The sequence below is a fragment of the Fonsecaea pedrosoi genome (genome assembly GCF_000835455.1).
Source record: "Fonsecaea pedrosoi CBS 271.37 unplaced genomic scaffold supercont1.6, whole genome shotgun sequence".
Classification (NCBI taxonomy): domain Eukaryota; kingdom Fungi; phylum Ascomycota; class Eurotiomycetes; order Chaetothyriales; family Herpotrichiellaceae; genus Fonsecaea; species Fonsecaea pedrosoi.
This window is the reverse complement of record NW_013550610.1, coordinates 235,028-249,546: the sequence shown is the minus strand read 5'-3', so window position 1 is coordinate 249,546 and position 14,519 is coordinate 235,028. Positions and strand designations below refer to the sequence as shown.

General features: G+C 52.1%; 5 protein-coding genes across 5 annotated transcripts; 4 read left to right on the top strand and 1 right to left on the bottom strand.

Moving 5' to 3' along the window:
- Positions 1-739: 739 nt before the first annotated feature.
- On the top strand, positions 740-1,378 carry Z517_09068 (uncharacterized protein; the record flags this gene model as incomplete). The annotated part of the gene is made up of 1 exon (XM_013424978.1): positions 740-1,378. One exon carries the CDS (start codon positions 740-742, stop codon positions 1,376-1,378), a length of 639 nt encoding a protein of 212 aa, XP_013280432.1.
- Positions 1,379-3,086: 1,708 nt separating this feature from the next.
- On the top strand, positions 3,087-4,517 carry Z517_09067 (uncharacterized protein; the record flags this gene model as incomplete). Its single annotated transcript, XM_013424977.1, has 1 exon — positions 3,087-4,517. One exon carries the CDS (start codon positions 3,087-3,089, stop codon positions 4,515-4,517), a length of 1,431 nt encoding a protein of 476 aa, XP_013280431.1.
- Positions 4,518-5,619: 1,102 nt separating this feature from the next.
- On the bottom strand, positions 5,620-7,206 carry Z517_09066 (uncharacterized protein; the record flags this gene model as incomplete). The annotated part of the gene is made up of 1 exon (XM_013424976.1): positions 5,620-7,206. One exon carries the CDS (start codon positions 7,204-7,206, stop codon positions 5,620-5,622), a length of 1,587 nt encoding a protein of 528 aa, XP_013280430.1.
- A 966-nt stretch (positions 7,207-8,172) lies between these two features.
- Positions 8,173-9,342, top strand: Z517_09065 (uncharacterized protein; the record flags this gene model as incomplete). The annotated part of the gene is made up of 1 exon (XM_013424975.1): positions 8,173-9,342. The coding sequence occupies one exon, from the start codon at positions 8,173-8,175 to the stop codon at positions 9,340-9,342; it is 1,170 nt and encodes a 389-aa protein (XP_013280429.1).
- Positions 9,343-11,645: 2,303 nt separating this feature from the next.
- Positions 11,646-13,826, top strand: Z517_09064 (uncharacterized protein; the record flags this gene model as incomplete). Its single annotated transcript, XM_013424974.1, has 2 exons — positions 11,646-13,636; positions 13,688-13,826. 2 exons carry the CDS (start codon positions 11,646-11,648, stop codon positions 13,824-13,826), a joined length of 2,130 nt encoding a protein of 709 aa, XP_013280428.1.
- Between the last annotated feature and the right edge of the window lie 693 nt (positions 13,827-14,519).

Below are 14,519 nucleotides of genomic sequence, written 5' to 3'. Positions count from 1 at the left end.
GTAGGTAAATAGGTAGATTGATAGACAGGAAATAGGTAGACAGATATACAGGTATACAGGTACCCTTTCACGACACGCTGTGATGTGATATGATGTGACGTCTTACTCGCTCGTGAGGAGTGAGTCAGTGAGTGAGTGACAGATCAAGTAACGACTCCCCTTGGGTACGAGGTTCTTGTAGTGACTCGAGATATTTTCTACAGTGACTGACCGCAACATCACACATTGCATCACGAATCGCGCATCGCGCATCGCGTCTAGGCATTTACAATAAAAATAAACATGGGCATCAACGTCTGATGTCGATGCCTGCGCAGCCTACGCTGACATCATGGTTTCTCTCTCGAAGTGGCCCGAAAAGAGGATATGGAAACAGGAAAAGACGGATGTATCTCTGGACATCGGCATGTCTGTCTGTCGTGACTGTCTGGACAGAACTGCGGAAGCAGGACAGCAGGTGAAATACAACGGTCGAGTGAGAAGGTGGTGAGTGCAATCGAATTCGAATCAACAATACGTCTTCGTGGTTGGTAAGGTCTGTTTGTTCCTGATTCAGTCGTCACTTCTGCCGGCACCGACACCGACTGTGGTGAAATTCTGTCCACTTCCTCCAAACAGTCCGCCAAAAAAGGTCTGAGATCTGCCTCGCAAGTCAATCTTGTTACATCCCAACCTCGCTTAGTCGCCACTTCAAGCGCGACAACGACAACGACAACGACACCCACCTGTGCGCAGAAACATGCCCAGTCCAGCACAACCGATCCTACCGTCCCCAAGCACCGTCGTGTTCGGCGCCGCGCCGACTCACACTCACGGTTACAGTCAGCCGCTCAACACCAATGACGGTCGTCACTCTCCTGGCGCTATCGTCGGAATCTCCATCTGCGCTATCGTCTGCTTCGCCTGGATCGCCCGATACTCTTACCTCGCATCACCTTTCTGGCTCCAGCACATGAGACGCTGTCTGGGAATGCGACCAGCGTCACGAACGCCCATCTCCCACCTTCCGCTGCCGTCGCACGGTCATTATCATCGTTATTATAGTAGCGACGATGACAGTCTTAGCATGGGTGCCGATGAACTTCCGACTCAACACCCTTCCTCTTCCGTAGGAGCAGGAGTCATCACGCGACCCCAGCGGGTGTACCTCCGGCCAAATTCAAAGGACACCTTACCTCTTTATGAGCCGACCAACCAGTTCAGCAGCGACGTGCTGGAGGGATTGTTCGACCTGGGCCCAACACCGGGATCATCACGCGCCCCATCTTACCGGTCCAAGTTGTCGCAGGAATGGATGAGTGCGATGGGGACCATGACCAGGAACAACAGAACAGACGAGGAACCCGGGAGGGTAGTCTTCAGGGTCAGGGAGGTGTAGCAGCTAGGAATGACGATTCTTTTCTTCCCTTATGGATTTTTGCAGGGTGGATTTCCCAGAGAACAAGCAGAGGGTGGTTCAGCCAGGACACCAGACCGTTGGGTTCCACAGAACCACAGCAGATCAGATCCAGGGTGGAGGCGAGTCTGAACGGTTGTGGCTGTCATGGGAGATTACAAGAATGCTGGATGGCTGGATCCCTCATGCGCACTGGACCATCCAAAGTGGCCAGTGTGATGAGGTTGGATAATGACTCGTTTTTCTTCTTTTGTACATGCCAACGTACGAATGTAATTTCATGTCGGTTGCATATTTTCCCGCGGATTCTCGTGAGGCCACGACGCTTGGGGGGAGAGGATCGATCGCAATGCGGAGGGGGGAATATTTAGTCGAAAATGTGAATTGCTTCGGGGAGATGCATCTCTTGTAGAAGTTGCGAGTGCAATCCGTGAAATCCGGCCATCATATTGTGCCTTAATTGTTGCAGGGATACTCTGCTACTCGTGTAGCCGTATGTATGGCGGACTGGCGGACTAGAGGTACAGGGACGTATGGCAGTAATAGTCCTCGTAGTTTACTGGAAAGTAGAAAAGCGCAGGCAGAAAAATGTACTAGCCGAAAGTGGAATAGTATGGGGCTTACAAACTGTGAGCATTACGACTCCTCGTATATCATGAAGGATTCCAGCACCAGTGCCACTCTTTCCAGAGCTTTTCCACTTTACTGCTCGGACGAAGGCGATTAAAGGGTTAGTTTACGAGTATCTCACTCATTTGGTTCGCGATTAAGTCACTGCAGAGAACTCGCAACTATGTTTTGCACCCCCGTCACTTGTCAGCACAGGTACATGACCGAATGCATTGTCCGTTTTCAGAACTAGCAATATCATTCTCTTCCTACGCATCATCTAGCTATCCATTTGAAGTCTGGTTGTCCGTTGTGCCTGTGCGATCAATACCTGTCAGTATCAACCCAAGGAATCGGTCAAGTCGCTGTTGGAACAGCAAGGGACTTGATCCGACAGGGTACCTGGTTCCCCGGATTTTGCAGGTCTGGGCGCCGCGAACGCCATTTCACCCCTACGAGTATTGCAAAGCTTAAACCATTTACCCCGGGTAACGCTTGCGTAATCCCTGGCGCTTGTGGCTCTTAGTTTCCAACAAAGCATTGCCGCTTTGGGGGGTCTAGAAGGCCCATTGCGGATCAGCCGAAGGACCCGGTTCGCTCCAGGCGATTGGGTGCTTAGAGGGAGGCCAGGTGCCTGTAAGATACTTATTACCGGGGCCTGGACACTGGGCATTGGCCCCTCCCCCCTCGCTAGCAGTGGCCAGTCACGCCAGTCTAGCAGCCTGATGAGCCACATTATCCAGGTGCCCACAAATGCCCACAAATGCCCACAAACTTAGCATGGCCGTGCTCTTCGGATTTCTTTCGCCTTGCTAATAGGCTTCGTTGCGAACGCATCCACTGCCCATGCCTGGTCATTCGCCCTGCTTGTGCCTGCTCGTGTGAGTTGCGTGCTTTTTCAAACCTCCTCCTCACACAACACTCCACACCCCTCTCTCCTCCTCGTTGTTGTTCTCTTGAGTTCAAATGTCGTGAATATCTATCCATCTTCAAGCATCTGCACGCCATATAAACGACTCAGAGTTTCGTAAAATCACCTCCTCAGAACTCCCCGCTATATCCTTCCTTTGGGGACCTTCCCATGGCCCAATCATCGCCTCGACCATCTCTTGATGGCCACAGCCATGCCTCTGCGCCCTTTTTCCACACTCTGACTCAACGTCTACGAAAAAGCTCAAATGCCAGCTCTTACAGCTCTGATCCCACATCTCCATCTCCGACCGACCCGACATCAAGGACAGAGGCCACTCGAGCCGCCCGGCGGATGGTCCTGTCTATGGTGCAAGACGACTGGGAATGGCCTCCGCCTCCGTCGCCTACACCCCTTGTCAATGATGGCGGCAGATCCCCCATCCCTCACCGGGAGCCTCTCACATACCGCTTACGGGAAGAGGCTCAATCCGACCTGGAACTTGAAGAGTTGGCCTCCCGGCGTCGCGCGAGAAGCGACCCGTACAAGTTTGAAAGCCCTGAGGCCGTGGGGGCAGTGATTGCTGAGCGCAGGAGAAAACGCAGAAAGATGCAAGAGGACGAAATGTGTTGGAACGAGGGGTTGAGGACCTGGATTGAGAGGCGTGACGCCTGGACGGGAGCCCTGCAGCAGAAACCGAACAGTACGAAACCGACCGAACGACGGCCATCATCGGCAACGAAAAGAGCTTCATATAAGTCTCGCCTCTCCCAAGTCTTTACGGGACACAAGGGTGACCTGCCCAATTCTACGGATGGGGGATCAACAAGCTGGCCAGGGTCACCGGCGTCACCTACGCCAGAGTCCTCGAGCGCAGATAGTGTCGAAGCCGCATCGGCAACACGCACCACCACCAATACCACCGCGGAGCCTCTCTCGCCTTCCTCGACGTCCCAACCACCGTTGTCGCCGCTACCGACTTCGCCCTCCTTCACGGAACCTGGTCCATGGATTCCCATTTATCCGCCCATACTTCCCCAGGACAATATCATTCGAGAGCGCATAAAACCCTCAGCATACCCTACCATCTACTCGAAAATTGTGGTCCAAGGCCTCACACCCAACGTGCCCATTCCTCTATGTCACATGATCCCCGCCTTGGTGGAAGGCTGGAAGTCCGAAGGAAACTGGCCGCCTCAACCTAGTGCCACCCTCGCGCAGGATTTGAAGAAGGGGAGGAAGAGTAGCACGTTTGCTAAGTGGAGAAAAGAACATTCTGACGATCAGCAGAATGCTCAGGATTCTCCACATCATCATCATCACTTTCTCCACCACGGTCATCATGGTGGCGGCGGCGGCGGCGGCGGAGAAGTCGCCGCAGCGATTGTAAGCGGACCCAAGGATCACCAGAATGCGCATGATGATGGCGGGCGAGGCCACAGAGTGCGAAGAAGCATCGGCATGATGCGAAGGGTGGGGTCGTTACTGGGAGGGTCCATGAGCAGCGATGGCCTCGATGAGTTGGGAATCGAGTTCCGCGACCAGGATGAGGAGGAGATGGGCCGAAATGTGGCGTTGAACAGAGGATTGGCTCATCGTTGAAATCTCAGAGGGGGAAGAGCAGTCTCGGCATGGCATGGCATGTTTTGTCGTCCGGTTGTCTGTCTCTTCCCAGCATGAATGAAGCGAGCATGAAGAAAAGAGCGGCATTTACGTATCTCTTCCGTGTCATTGCATTGCATTGCATGGTTACTGGACAACGGGCAAGTTGATGTTGATGTTGATAGTGATATCGATATGATGTGATGTCGTCACGATATGTTATGAATCGATGTTTTATCGTATAGCCTTCCACGCAGGGACAGCATGACATGGCAGAATATGACATCCATGTTATCTCACAGGCGCAAAACCTCGCCATCATGTCTCTCCTCGGAGTGAATCCTCACTCGTCTATTGTCTCTCCCACTGCATGCCCGGTCTCTCTACCTCTTTATCACTATAATGACTACTATGTCTACTGGGCACCTAGGCCGTCCAATAGAAACAGAAACAGACGAGGGTACTATTATCAAATTTGTCAATCCTCGATTCACAGCTCGATTTCGGATGATAATTCGTTGGGCAGCTAGGGTGCCAGGCACTCAAGGTGGAAATTCCATCCAATGTGCCAACCGGCCGACAAACCAACCACCAGCCAAGCGAAATCTGATCTGGTCTGATTCTCAAAGACACATGTTCCAGACAAAGGGCATCACCGTTGCTGCGGAAAGGGGAAACAATATCCAATCCCCATCACCGTCGCTTCACTCGTCTGCGTTGCTATCCAAAAAGCCATGTTTCGTTCAGTCTGTTGTTTTTTGTTCCCTTTTTTACTCTTTATGTTTTTCAACAAGTCCTTGTCTTGCCCAGCTCGCTGTTCAAAAAAAAGAAAAAAATCGTATCGTTGCATGGTATTCATAGCTCGTTGTGGTGGTGCCACTATTGTTAACAAAGACTCTTGCTTTCTTCCTGTGTCTGACCAAGATTCACGCTCGTCCGTACACCCTTTGAACAACGCATTCCCATCATTCGGCATCAGTCGGTCTATCGTGCATGTTGTAAGTCGTCATGATGATGCCAACAAAAGAGGTTGCACAAAGCCTCGTTCCTGTGTCATATTGAGTCGACAAGGCTGGATCGGCACGAACAAAAGTGTTTCTGGCTAGTTCTCATCCGCAAACTCATCTGGGAAGAGTTCGAATGCAAAATCGCCAAAATATTCCAGTAGGGCAGCTCTGACCTCTGCTAGGTCTTTGTGCAGAAACTCGGAGTTGAGGTTTTCGAAGCAGTTAGCAAAAGCCAACTGCTGCATGCTCCCCAGGAGATCGTCAGGATTGGCAGACGCAGTACTCGCAGCAGACTCTGCTCCCTCCGCGTACACGACTTCTTGGTTCTCGGCATCTCTAGATAAAGCATCTTGACTTGTCCCGCCATGATCAGTCGAGCCAGGTTCCGCAGAAGCTGTGGCGTCCTTAGGAAGGCTTTCTACCTCGGATGCGCTGTCACTCTTATAGCAACTGTCACGTTGCTCGAAGACCTTGACAAAATCCCTCACTTTTTGCTGTTCCTTTTCCGTAAGTGGCGGGTACCACTGGCGCATGTCGATCTTCGGTACGTCGGTCCTCTCTCCAGGAACCATGGCTTTCCATTTGTAGTGCACCAAATCCTCGGTCAACTTGTCGGAGCTGCCATTCTTCTCTGCCATCTTGGTGGCGTCCTTGTTCTCCCCAATCACCTTGGCGGCGTCACCTTCCTTGACTTCTTGAGCAACTTCCTCCCAAAAACAATCACCTGGCAGACATCTGTGTCCAAGAATTTTGTCAAGGGTAGTGCGAGAGATTTTGCCACTCAATCTGATATGGGACAAGATTGGAGCGCAGGATCGAGTGATATTGTTTGGAGCAAGACCCTCGGGCCAGATTTCTGCCAGTTTTGCATTGTCCTGTTGGATGCCATTGCGAATGGCAACAAGATCGGAGCCACCTTTGCCACCATTGCAGTCTTCAGACTTCAGAGGCTGAAGAACGAGATCCAGTTCTGGTCCACCGAACATAGAGGCGCAAGGGGTTATGGCACTGGAGGTCTCTAGGGCGGCAGCAGCAAGTCTGAGTGAGCCTGAAATCTTGAAATTGATCTCTTGTAGACCCGGCATCTTGTCAACCAACAATCTGGTGACAGGGACAAAACCCCAAGCTGGCCCATCGTCACAGAAAATCTCGATTGCTCCCAGATAGTTGCTGAGTCCCTGGTCCCATTTCTGGGAGAACATTTTGAGATTCTTCCAGTCCATGCTGAAGTTGTTACGTTGGTAGAGGACAGGGGAAGCCTCATGACAGAGTGTCTTTGCTACCGTAAAAGCGTGGACCGGGATGGCAAGGTCAGGAGTGCAGCAACTCGTGGCAGATTCTGCGCGCTGGTGTTTGATCTTGCCGTCGTGGTCGAGAGTAAGGTGGATGGGCTTGGAGTAACAGTAAAGTAGCTCGTATATTTCCAACCGAACTTCTATCGGAAGGTCGTAGAACGAGCGCTTCGCGGGCGCGGACATCGTGACCACCGCCGTGTCTGTGCCCGCGGGGCCAGGATCGTTGCTAGAAGGCGTTGCCATGGGCGAAGGGAACACAGGGCTGAAGGCGCCTAGAAGCTGTCGAGCTGGATCTGTCACTTGTCCACGCAGAGACAGAGACGATGCCGTGGATATTGCGATGCGGATCTGAGTCGGATGGAAAGATGAAGGACAATTCGCAACCATCGTGAGCGTGAAATATGTAGTAGTGCCAATGCCTTTGTCGTGCGAAGTCTGCCATAATGAATGTTTGCATGTGCCTTTAACGGGCGGACGGATTGTGCCAGACCCTCGACAAACCCATGGTCAACCCTTTGCTCTGGCACCCAGTCTGATGTTTGTTTCGTGAATCACTGACACTGGGATCCCGCTCAATGTTGGAGAGGTTGCAGGTACATCTGGTACTTGTCGTCTGTGCTCTAGTACAGGGATATGGAGCAGGAGGAGAATCCCGGCGCAGATGGATTGATTGACGCTCACCTCTGTAGGCAAGACATAGAATAGAGCATGCAGTTGCAGCGTGTGAACCTACATCCGGACAAGGCAGATGCGCAGTTGCATGGCTGTCTGTATATCAGAGACAGTCCTACAACTCCGTGACTGGCGTGCTCTCTTCTTCTGCAGCTGTTGCCTCTGGCCACGAGATAGAGACATCTAACCGTACATGTCGCGTTGGCTACGTGCGCTGTGGCGGTCTGGCATGTGTGGGATGTGTAGCAGGGCAATGTGGTGAGTATGTGAGAGTCACGCGTATTCTGCGCACCGCACGGTTTTTGCGCAGACGGAATCCGCCTGATCTGCCGTAGGAAGGTCAACGCTTGCTGCTAAATCAGAAAAAGTCCTTGACATCATGACACGGCACGCATAGGTGTGGCTGCCAGAGGAAGCATCTTCATGTTCTGCCGCTACTATATGTCTCCTCTACAAGCAACTAATGGGTGAGTATCTACCAGATTGCAAGATCTAAGTCGCAGTCTATATGACTCCAACTAGGTCATATACGCAAATCCACAGCCTTCAAAGACTGCGTTTCCTACGCCTCGCCTCACCTTCTATAGTACGCTCTCTTTCTCCCAGCTTCGGCCTTGTAGGCTGTCACCTTCCAGTGCAGTTCTCCCAAGCTCCTCTTATTCGGGTAGATTCAATCCCAACATGTCAAAGCGCACTTCGACAGTCGCCTCAGGGGTCCGACGAGTGACCAGAAGCACTGCGTCTGGGGCACTCAAAGGAGAGAAGAAAGCGCAGTTCAAAAAGGAGGACCAAGATCAAGACGGCGTGGCTATCAAGCAGGAGCAGGGAACCCCTCGGATCAAGCGGACTTCGCCACGTACAGGAGAAACACCTGTCAGGAAGAGAGTGAAGAAGGAGGAAGTGGAAGATACTGGGCTGATGAGCCCATCCATGTCGGGCGATTCACCTGCCTCTGTGTCTTCTCCGAAGAAATCTCCATCGAAGAAATCAGGACCATCCGATCTGAAAGCGAAGAAACTCAAGTCCTATGCCCAGTTTGCCAATGAATCTCCATTCCCTGACTTTCATCATCCGACCCCAGAGGAATGCAAACTTGCCCACAGGATCCTCGCCTCCCTCCACGGCCCTCGGATTCGCCCCAAAGAAGTCGTTGCCTCGACCACGCGAGCAGGCTGCGGCGACTCTCCCACCGTCCTCGACGCGCTGGTCCGCACCATTCTCTCCCAAAACACGAGCGACGTTAACTCGACGCGGGCCAAGAAGAGTATGGACAAGGTGTATGGAGGGAGTGATAAATGGGACGCTATCGTTGCTGGAGGTCAAGCCAAGCTCCAAGAAGCCATCAAATGTGGCGGACTCAGCGCGGTAAAGAGTAAAGTCATTATGAGCATCTTACAACAGACGAAAGAAAAGTATGGCAAGTATTCCCTGGACCATCTCCATGACGCGTCCAGTGAAGAGGCCATGCAGGAGATGTTATCCTTCCAGGGTGTGGGACCCAAGACGGCCAGCTGCGTGTTGCTCTTCTGTCTCCAGCGCGAGAGCTTCGCTGTAGATACGCATGTCTGGCGCATTACAGGCTTGCTGGGTTGGCGACCCAAGAATGCTTCGAGAGATGAGACACACGCGCATTTGGACGTCATGATCCCGGACGAGGACAAGTACGGGCTGCATATCCTCCTCGTCACGCACGGAAAGAGGTGCGAAGAATGTCGGGCTGGAGGCAAGAATCTGGGCAAATGCGAGTTGAGAAAGGCCTTTCGGCAGAAAAAGATGCAGGGCGAAGCAGGAGAAGAAGCGCAGCAAGAGGAGAGAGATGCAGTTAAGAAAGAGGAGGAGGCGGAAGACTGACGAGGAGCCATCAACACGGTCTATTCGAGTGCTTGTTTGTACCTATCTATGTATAATATTTACCATGTACCGAGTAGATGTATATAGCCTGCTCCACGTATAAAGTATACAAAGTGAGATATCGCCGTTGCTGTGGCTGGAGCTCAAAGCTTGAGAGCTGTACATGTACGTAAAATGATGATGCTGGTGGCTTTTTGGCCTTGTGGGTGGCTTTGTGGGGGAGGAGTTTACGAGATATACGAGATTGTCGATGGTGGTGGTGGCGGTTTTGTTGTAATTGGTGTCCTTTGTTCTCGGAAGCTCAACTATCTCTCCCTGCCTTTGTAGGTACCGAGTAATTCGTGATGATCCTACGCAGACGAGAACAAATTGCACATGGACGTTGATCAAAGAATGTGTCGCGTGCAGCAAACAAAGGTCACCAGCACCAACCAGCCAATTTGAATGGCACCAATCAACTCTCTTTCTTTTCACCTCGTTTGGGATTTTGACGACGTAATAGATTTGCAAGTGTCAAGGCCCCAGAAGCGATAGTTTCATGCTAGTCAGTCCCGAGATCTGGCTAGTCGACCTCAAGTCGTACTCTGCAGGAGATGGAATTGCTCTCATCTGGACTCGGTAGTCGGTATTTCGTCCAAGTACGAGGTACCGAGTACATACGTAGGTTTGAGATAGCCATTGCGTTCTTCTCTCCCTGTAGTGGTAACAAGAGTTGCGGCAGCAGCACCACCACCACCATGTAGTGAGACATTGCCACTGCAGGGCACGGGCTGTTCCGAACCATGACCTGCAGAACGACCTCGGGGAATTTCTGCATCAACCAGCGTGTCACCACGGCTGCAGATATACTTGTAGAGTAACAGCATCGAGGTTGCACTGACGTCTCCATAATTTGCGGGTTCGTGCAACACTTGAGCCTTCCAGATCATGAACGGAGGAGAGGACGAAAGTGGACGAAGATGCACCTTTCAGCCTCTCGTCCTCTCATCATCTCAGCCTCTCAGCCTCTCAGCTGCCTTCGTCTTCCCATCAAATCTGTCTTGTTGGTCAAACTACCTGCGATGCCATCCCAGACATGCTGTTGGTTCAATCTCGCCCCTGAGTCTAGCAAAAAGACACCAAAGAGGATGAAGCAGAGGTCTCCAGGTAGCGTCGACAGGCCTCCATTGGAGTGCAGCTGTGGCTTGGAGCCCGGGTTGATGTACCCAATGGTACGTCTGCCCTGGCCGTCTGGGTTTCGGAAGGCTTGTTCGGCTGCCAGGGCGGGCGATGGTCAGGGGGCACTATTCGCTCCCTAAGTAAAAATATCAAGGGGGGAGACCATGCCCCACAACGGGCCTTCAGGGATTACCCCCGATTGCTGCAACTGAGTTATGCAGGTCACTCTTGTTTTTTTTTGGGCTTTTCTGGGCTTCTCGTTGCCTGTCTCTCACCCCCCCGGTTGGAGTTGCATGGCTTGCACATCACCTTTCACATCACTTGCTAGGGACTCGTACCTTGGCCTGGGAGTTGTCTGGACACCTGTGTCTGGCAGTGGTCGATCATGTTCAGAACCGGGGGTGCCCAGAAGTGTCTGCATAACGCGTGTCTGATCTGCTACCACCACCATCACCACCACCTGCAAACTACGACCTGCCCTCCCCCAAAAAGTTCGCATGCTGTCCGTGGCCATTGACGGCCCGCCTGCAGCCACCCAAACCATCCATCCACCACCCACCATCCACCATCTCCCACCTCACGCTACTGGACTTTGTTCTCTGCCATCTTTTTCCCTGCCTGCGTCCTGCATCCCATCCTGTATCTACCATCTACTCTTTTTCACGCCACCATTGTCCTCCTCATAAGACCACTTCAGACACTCGTTTTCTCACACATCCCCTCGACACTCTCGTTATCAGCCACACTCGTTCACTTCGTATTGACATAGACTGCACCTGGAAATCTATTACTGGTGTGGGCTATTGTTGGTCACTCACTTGTCATCATTTTATTCTGGGCGACAACTCGGACACGAGTTCCGTTGGCATAACATCCTACTTTTATCAACCCATCAGCGGCAACTCCTGCGCCAGCCCCCAGACTCTCGTTCTGTCGGACCTGGTTCCCAGCTGTGACCTCAGCCACCCTTCGATCCTCCTGGAAGCCTTGCATTCTACGTTGTCCGATTCCCCAGATCCTCGATCCATGCCATCATTTCGCCTTTTTTCCGACTCGGTTCAACAACATAACAGCCAAGTTACGACAGCGGTTGCCCAGTCTTCCAGAGACTCAACTCAATCTACTCGTAAAGTCCACATCCAACGATGACTCGTCCAACCTACATCGAGATCCCCCAAGAAAATCTTCGCTCGGCTAGCGCGCTATCGAGAAATGCATTATCGCCCCGGATCCAACATTTCGACGGCGACGTGCCTCCTGCACTATCACCATTGGATGCCATTGCGGCCCGAAGTCGCAAACTGGCCAAAGAGTTGGAGGAAACGAGGAAAGCCGGCGAGCGACGCATGAGCAGACTCCCACCACAAGTAGTGACGGAATCGCTGACCGAACACCAAAACAATCGTCCTCCCATATTTCGTGCCTTGTCTGATGGCCTTGACACAGTCCCTCCTCTCCCAACGTTGGACAAGGAACGTGGTGGCAGCTTTGCTCGAGTTGCTCATCCTCTGAACAGGCCGACCTCCCAACGTGTTCACGTGAGTGCGCTCAAGTCGGGCGAGGACCAGGAAAGCAAAGAGACATCTCCGATGCAGGATTACTTTGGTGCCCCTCGAGTCGAATCTCCTCCGCCGTTAGAGCCTCAGGGACCATTATCACCATCCCATAGTGTTCCCCAACATGGCCTTTCCAGACAAGTCTCGGGCACTTCTCAATCAGACTTTAGTGCGACTCTGGCACCGCCACGATCCTATTCCAGCCGACTCCGACCGTACCAGGATGCTTCTGACGACGACTATACCAGTTCCAATGCAGGTTCGACCTTTTCTCAGTCAAGGAAGCTTTCATCCAGCAGCGGTGTTTCTGCTCCTCATTCTCCAATCTCGCCTTATGAACAGTCTCATGCTCGATCACCCTCCAGCACCTCACTTGGGTCTCCCTCTCACAAGACACTGACACGGAATTTCTCCCGCCCTTTGAGTTCAGTCAGCATGAGCAACCTCAAGGGCGACAAAAGCCCGACCAAAGCCACATTCGCAAACCGGTTGAGCCAGCTCCGTGCTGCGAACTCTTTCGATAATTCCACATCGCCCGTCGATGGCTATCTCGCTGGGGAAGCGTCTTCATATACCCATGCCAAATACAGCTTGCCTAGGGGCCGACTGGTTTCCGATCGGACATCTGTAGTTTTTTCGGCCCTGTCCACACCCCATTTCGAGTGGCAGGAACCGATGTTTCCCTGCACGCCACCATTAGAAGCCAAGAACAGCACTGAGCTCCCGATTCCGTCTCCGATGGCATCAGCTCGACCCAGCAGAGAAGACCAACATCAGAGGTCGAGCCCATCTTTTGAGCTCAACTCGGAGCACACGTTGACCGCCACGGACCGTGCCGCCTATCCAACACCGTATTATACGCCGACAGGATCTCTCAGATCCAATGACTCTTCGAGTTCGAGACCTTCGATTGGCCAGCTTGTTCCTTCATCTTCGGGGTTCATGCATCCCCCTGTGCCACTATCACCCGTAGCAGAAGCATCACACTCTTCACGATCGACAAGCACGGTTCGGCCAACCACAAGCCGGTCCGCCAGCAATTACCAAGGCCTCTCCATGGACGATCATGTTACCAAGGCAATTGAGCTCCATCAACAGGGTGAACTAAAAGAATCGACCTACCATCTGCGTATCGCGGCCAACAAGGGACACCCAACTGCAATGCTCCTGTACGCCCTCGCTTGCCGTCATGGTTGGGGCATGCGAGCAAATCCGCGGGAAGGCGTACAATGGCTTCGGAAGGCTGTAGACTACGCGATGCTCGAGGTTGCGGACGACGAAGACCCTGCAGGTCAGAGGCCTGGGGTTGATTTCCACGAGAAGAAGGCACATCGAGCCCAATTTGCGCTGAGCATTTACGAGCTCGGGGTTTCGCATCTCAACGGCTGGGGTATCGAGCAAGACAAAGCACTCGCTCTCCGATGTTTTGAGATCGCCGGAAACTGGGGCGACACAGATGCCCTGACCGAAGCGGGTTTCTGCTATGCAGAAGGCATCGGCTGCAAGAAAGACCTGAAAAAGGCTGCCAAGTTTTACCGGATGGCCGAGGCCAAAGGTGTGAGCATGGTTGGGAACAGCTGGTAAGTCAAGGTAGCTTTGTGAAGCCAGATTGTTTTTCTGACCGGGCGCAGGATTCACAAGGACAAATACAACGACTCGGATGAAGAGAACGACTCGAGATCGCGGTCTTCTCGAAAGACGTCGAGCGAGAAACCTCGCAGCAAGTCCAAATCCCGAGGGATCTTTGGACGCAAGAAAACAACATCCTGACCCGATAGGTCAAAACATGTCTTTGGCTGGACTTGGACATGGTCTTCTGGCAGTGCCAAGGGCAAGGATGATGACCTGATATACATTTGCTCTGGAAGCCCTAGGTCCGCATTCCTGGAGGCCCTTTTCATCAATGATGGCTCATGTATTATGAATTTCTCTCAATATATACGGCACGAGTCTTGACTTTGCACTCTGTGTGAGCTTTGACTTGGGGGGGGGTTTTCTTTTCAACCTGTCAAAAGCGTGTTTGAGCCTGACGCCTGTGTCGGGATACGATATTACTTCTTTGTCGGTGTCGAGCACACCATAATTGACTAGGACTTTTTAATTGATAATGAAATTGACGGCTGTTTATTTTCCCAGGGCGTCGAGTGTGTCGAGCGTGTCAGGTTCTACTTATACTTGTATCTGCACGTGTAGATACAGCCACTTGGTTGGCCATTCATTGCCGCATTTGGTCCACATGCATGCATGCATGTGTAACCCCAGGCCCGTTTTCAAATGACTCAGATATTGCGCGACATTGCGAGTGCGGGATTCAATTCTTTTTTTTTTTTCAAATGTTCACGGATCTATACCGTTTGTAGGAATATAAATTTCTTAATTTGGGCGATATTTATCTAGAAGAAGAAGAGGACGAGGAAAAAAGGAGAAAGCCAAACAAGAGAAGAATAGAAAAGAACAAGGATG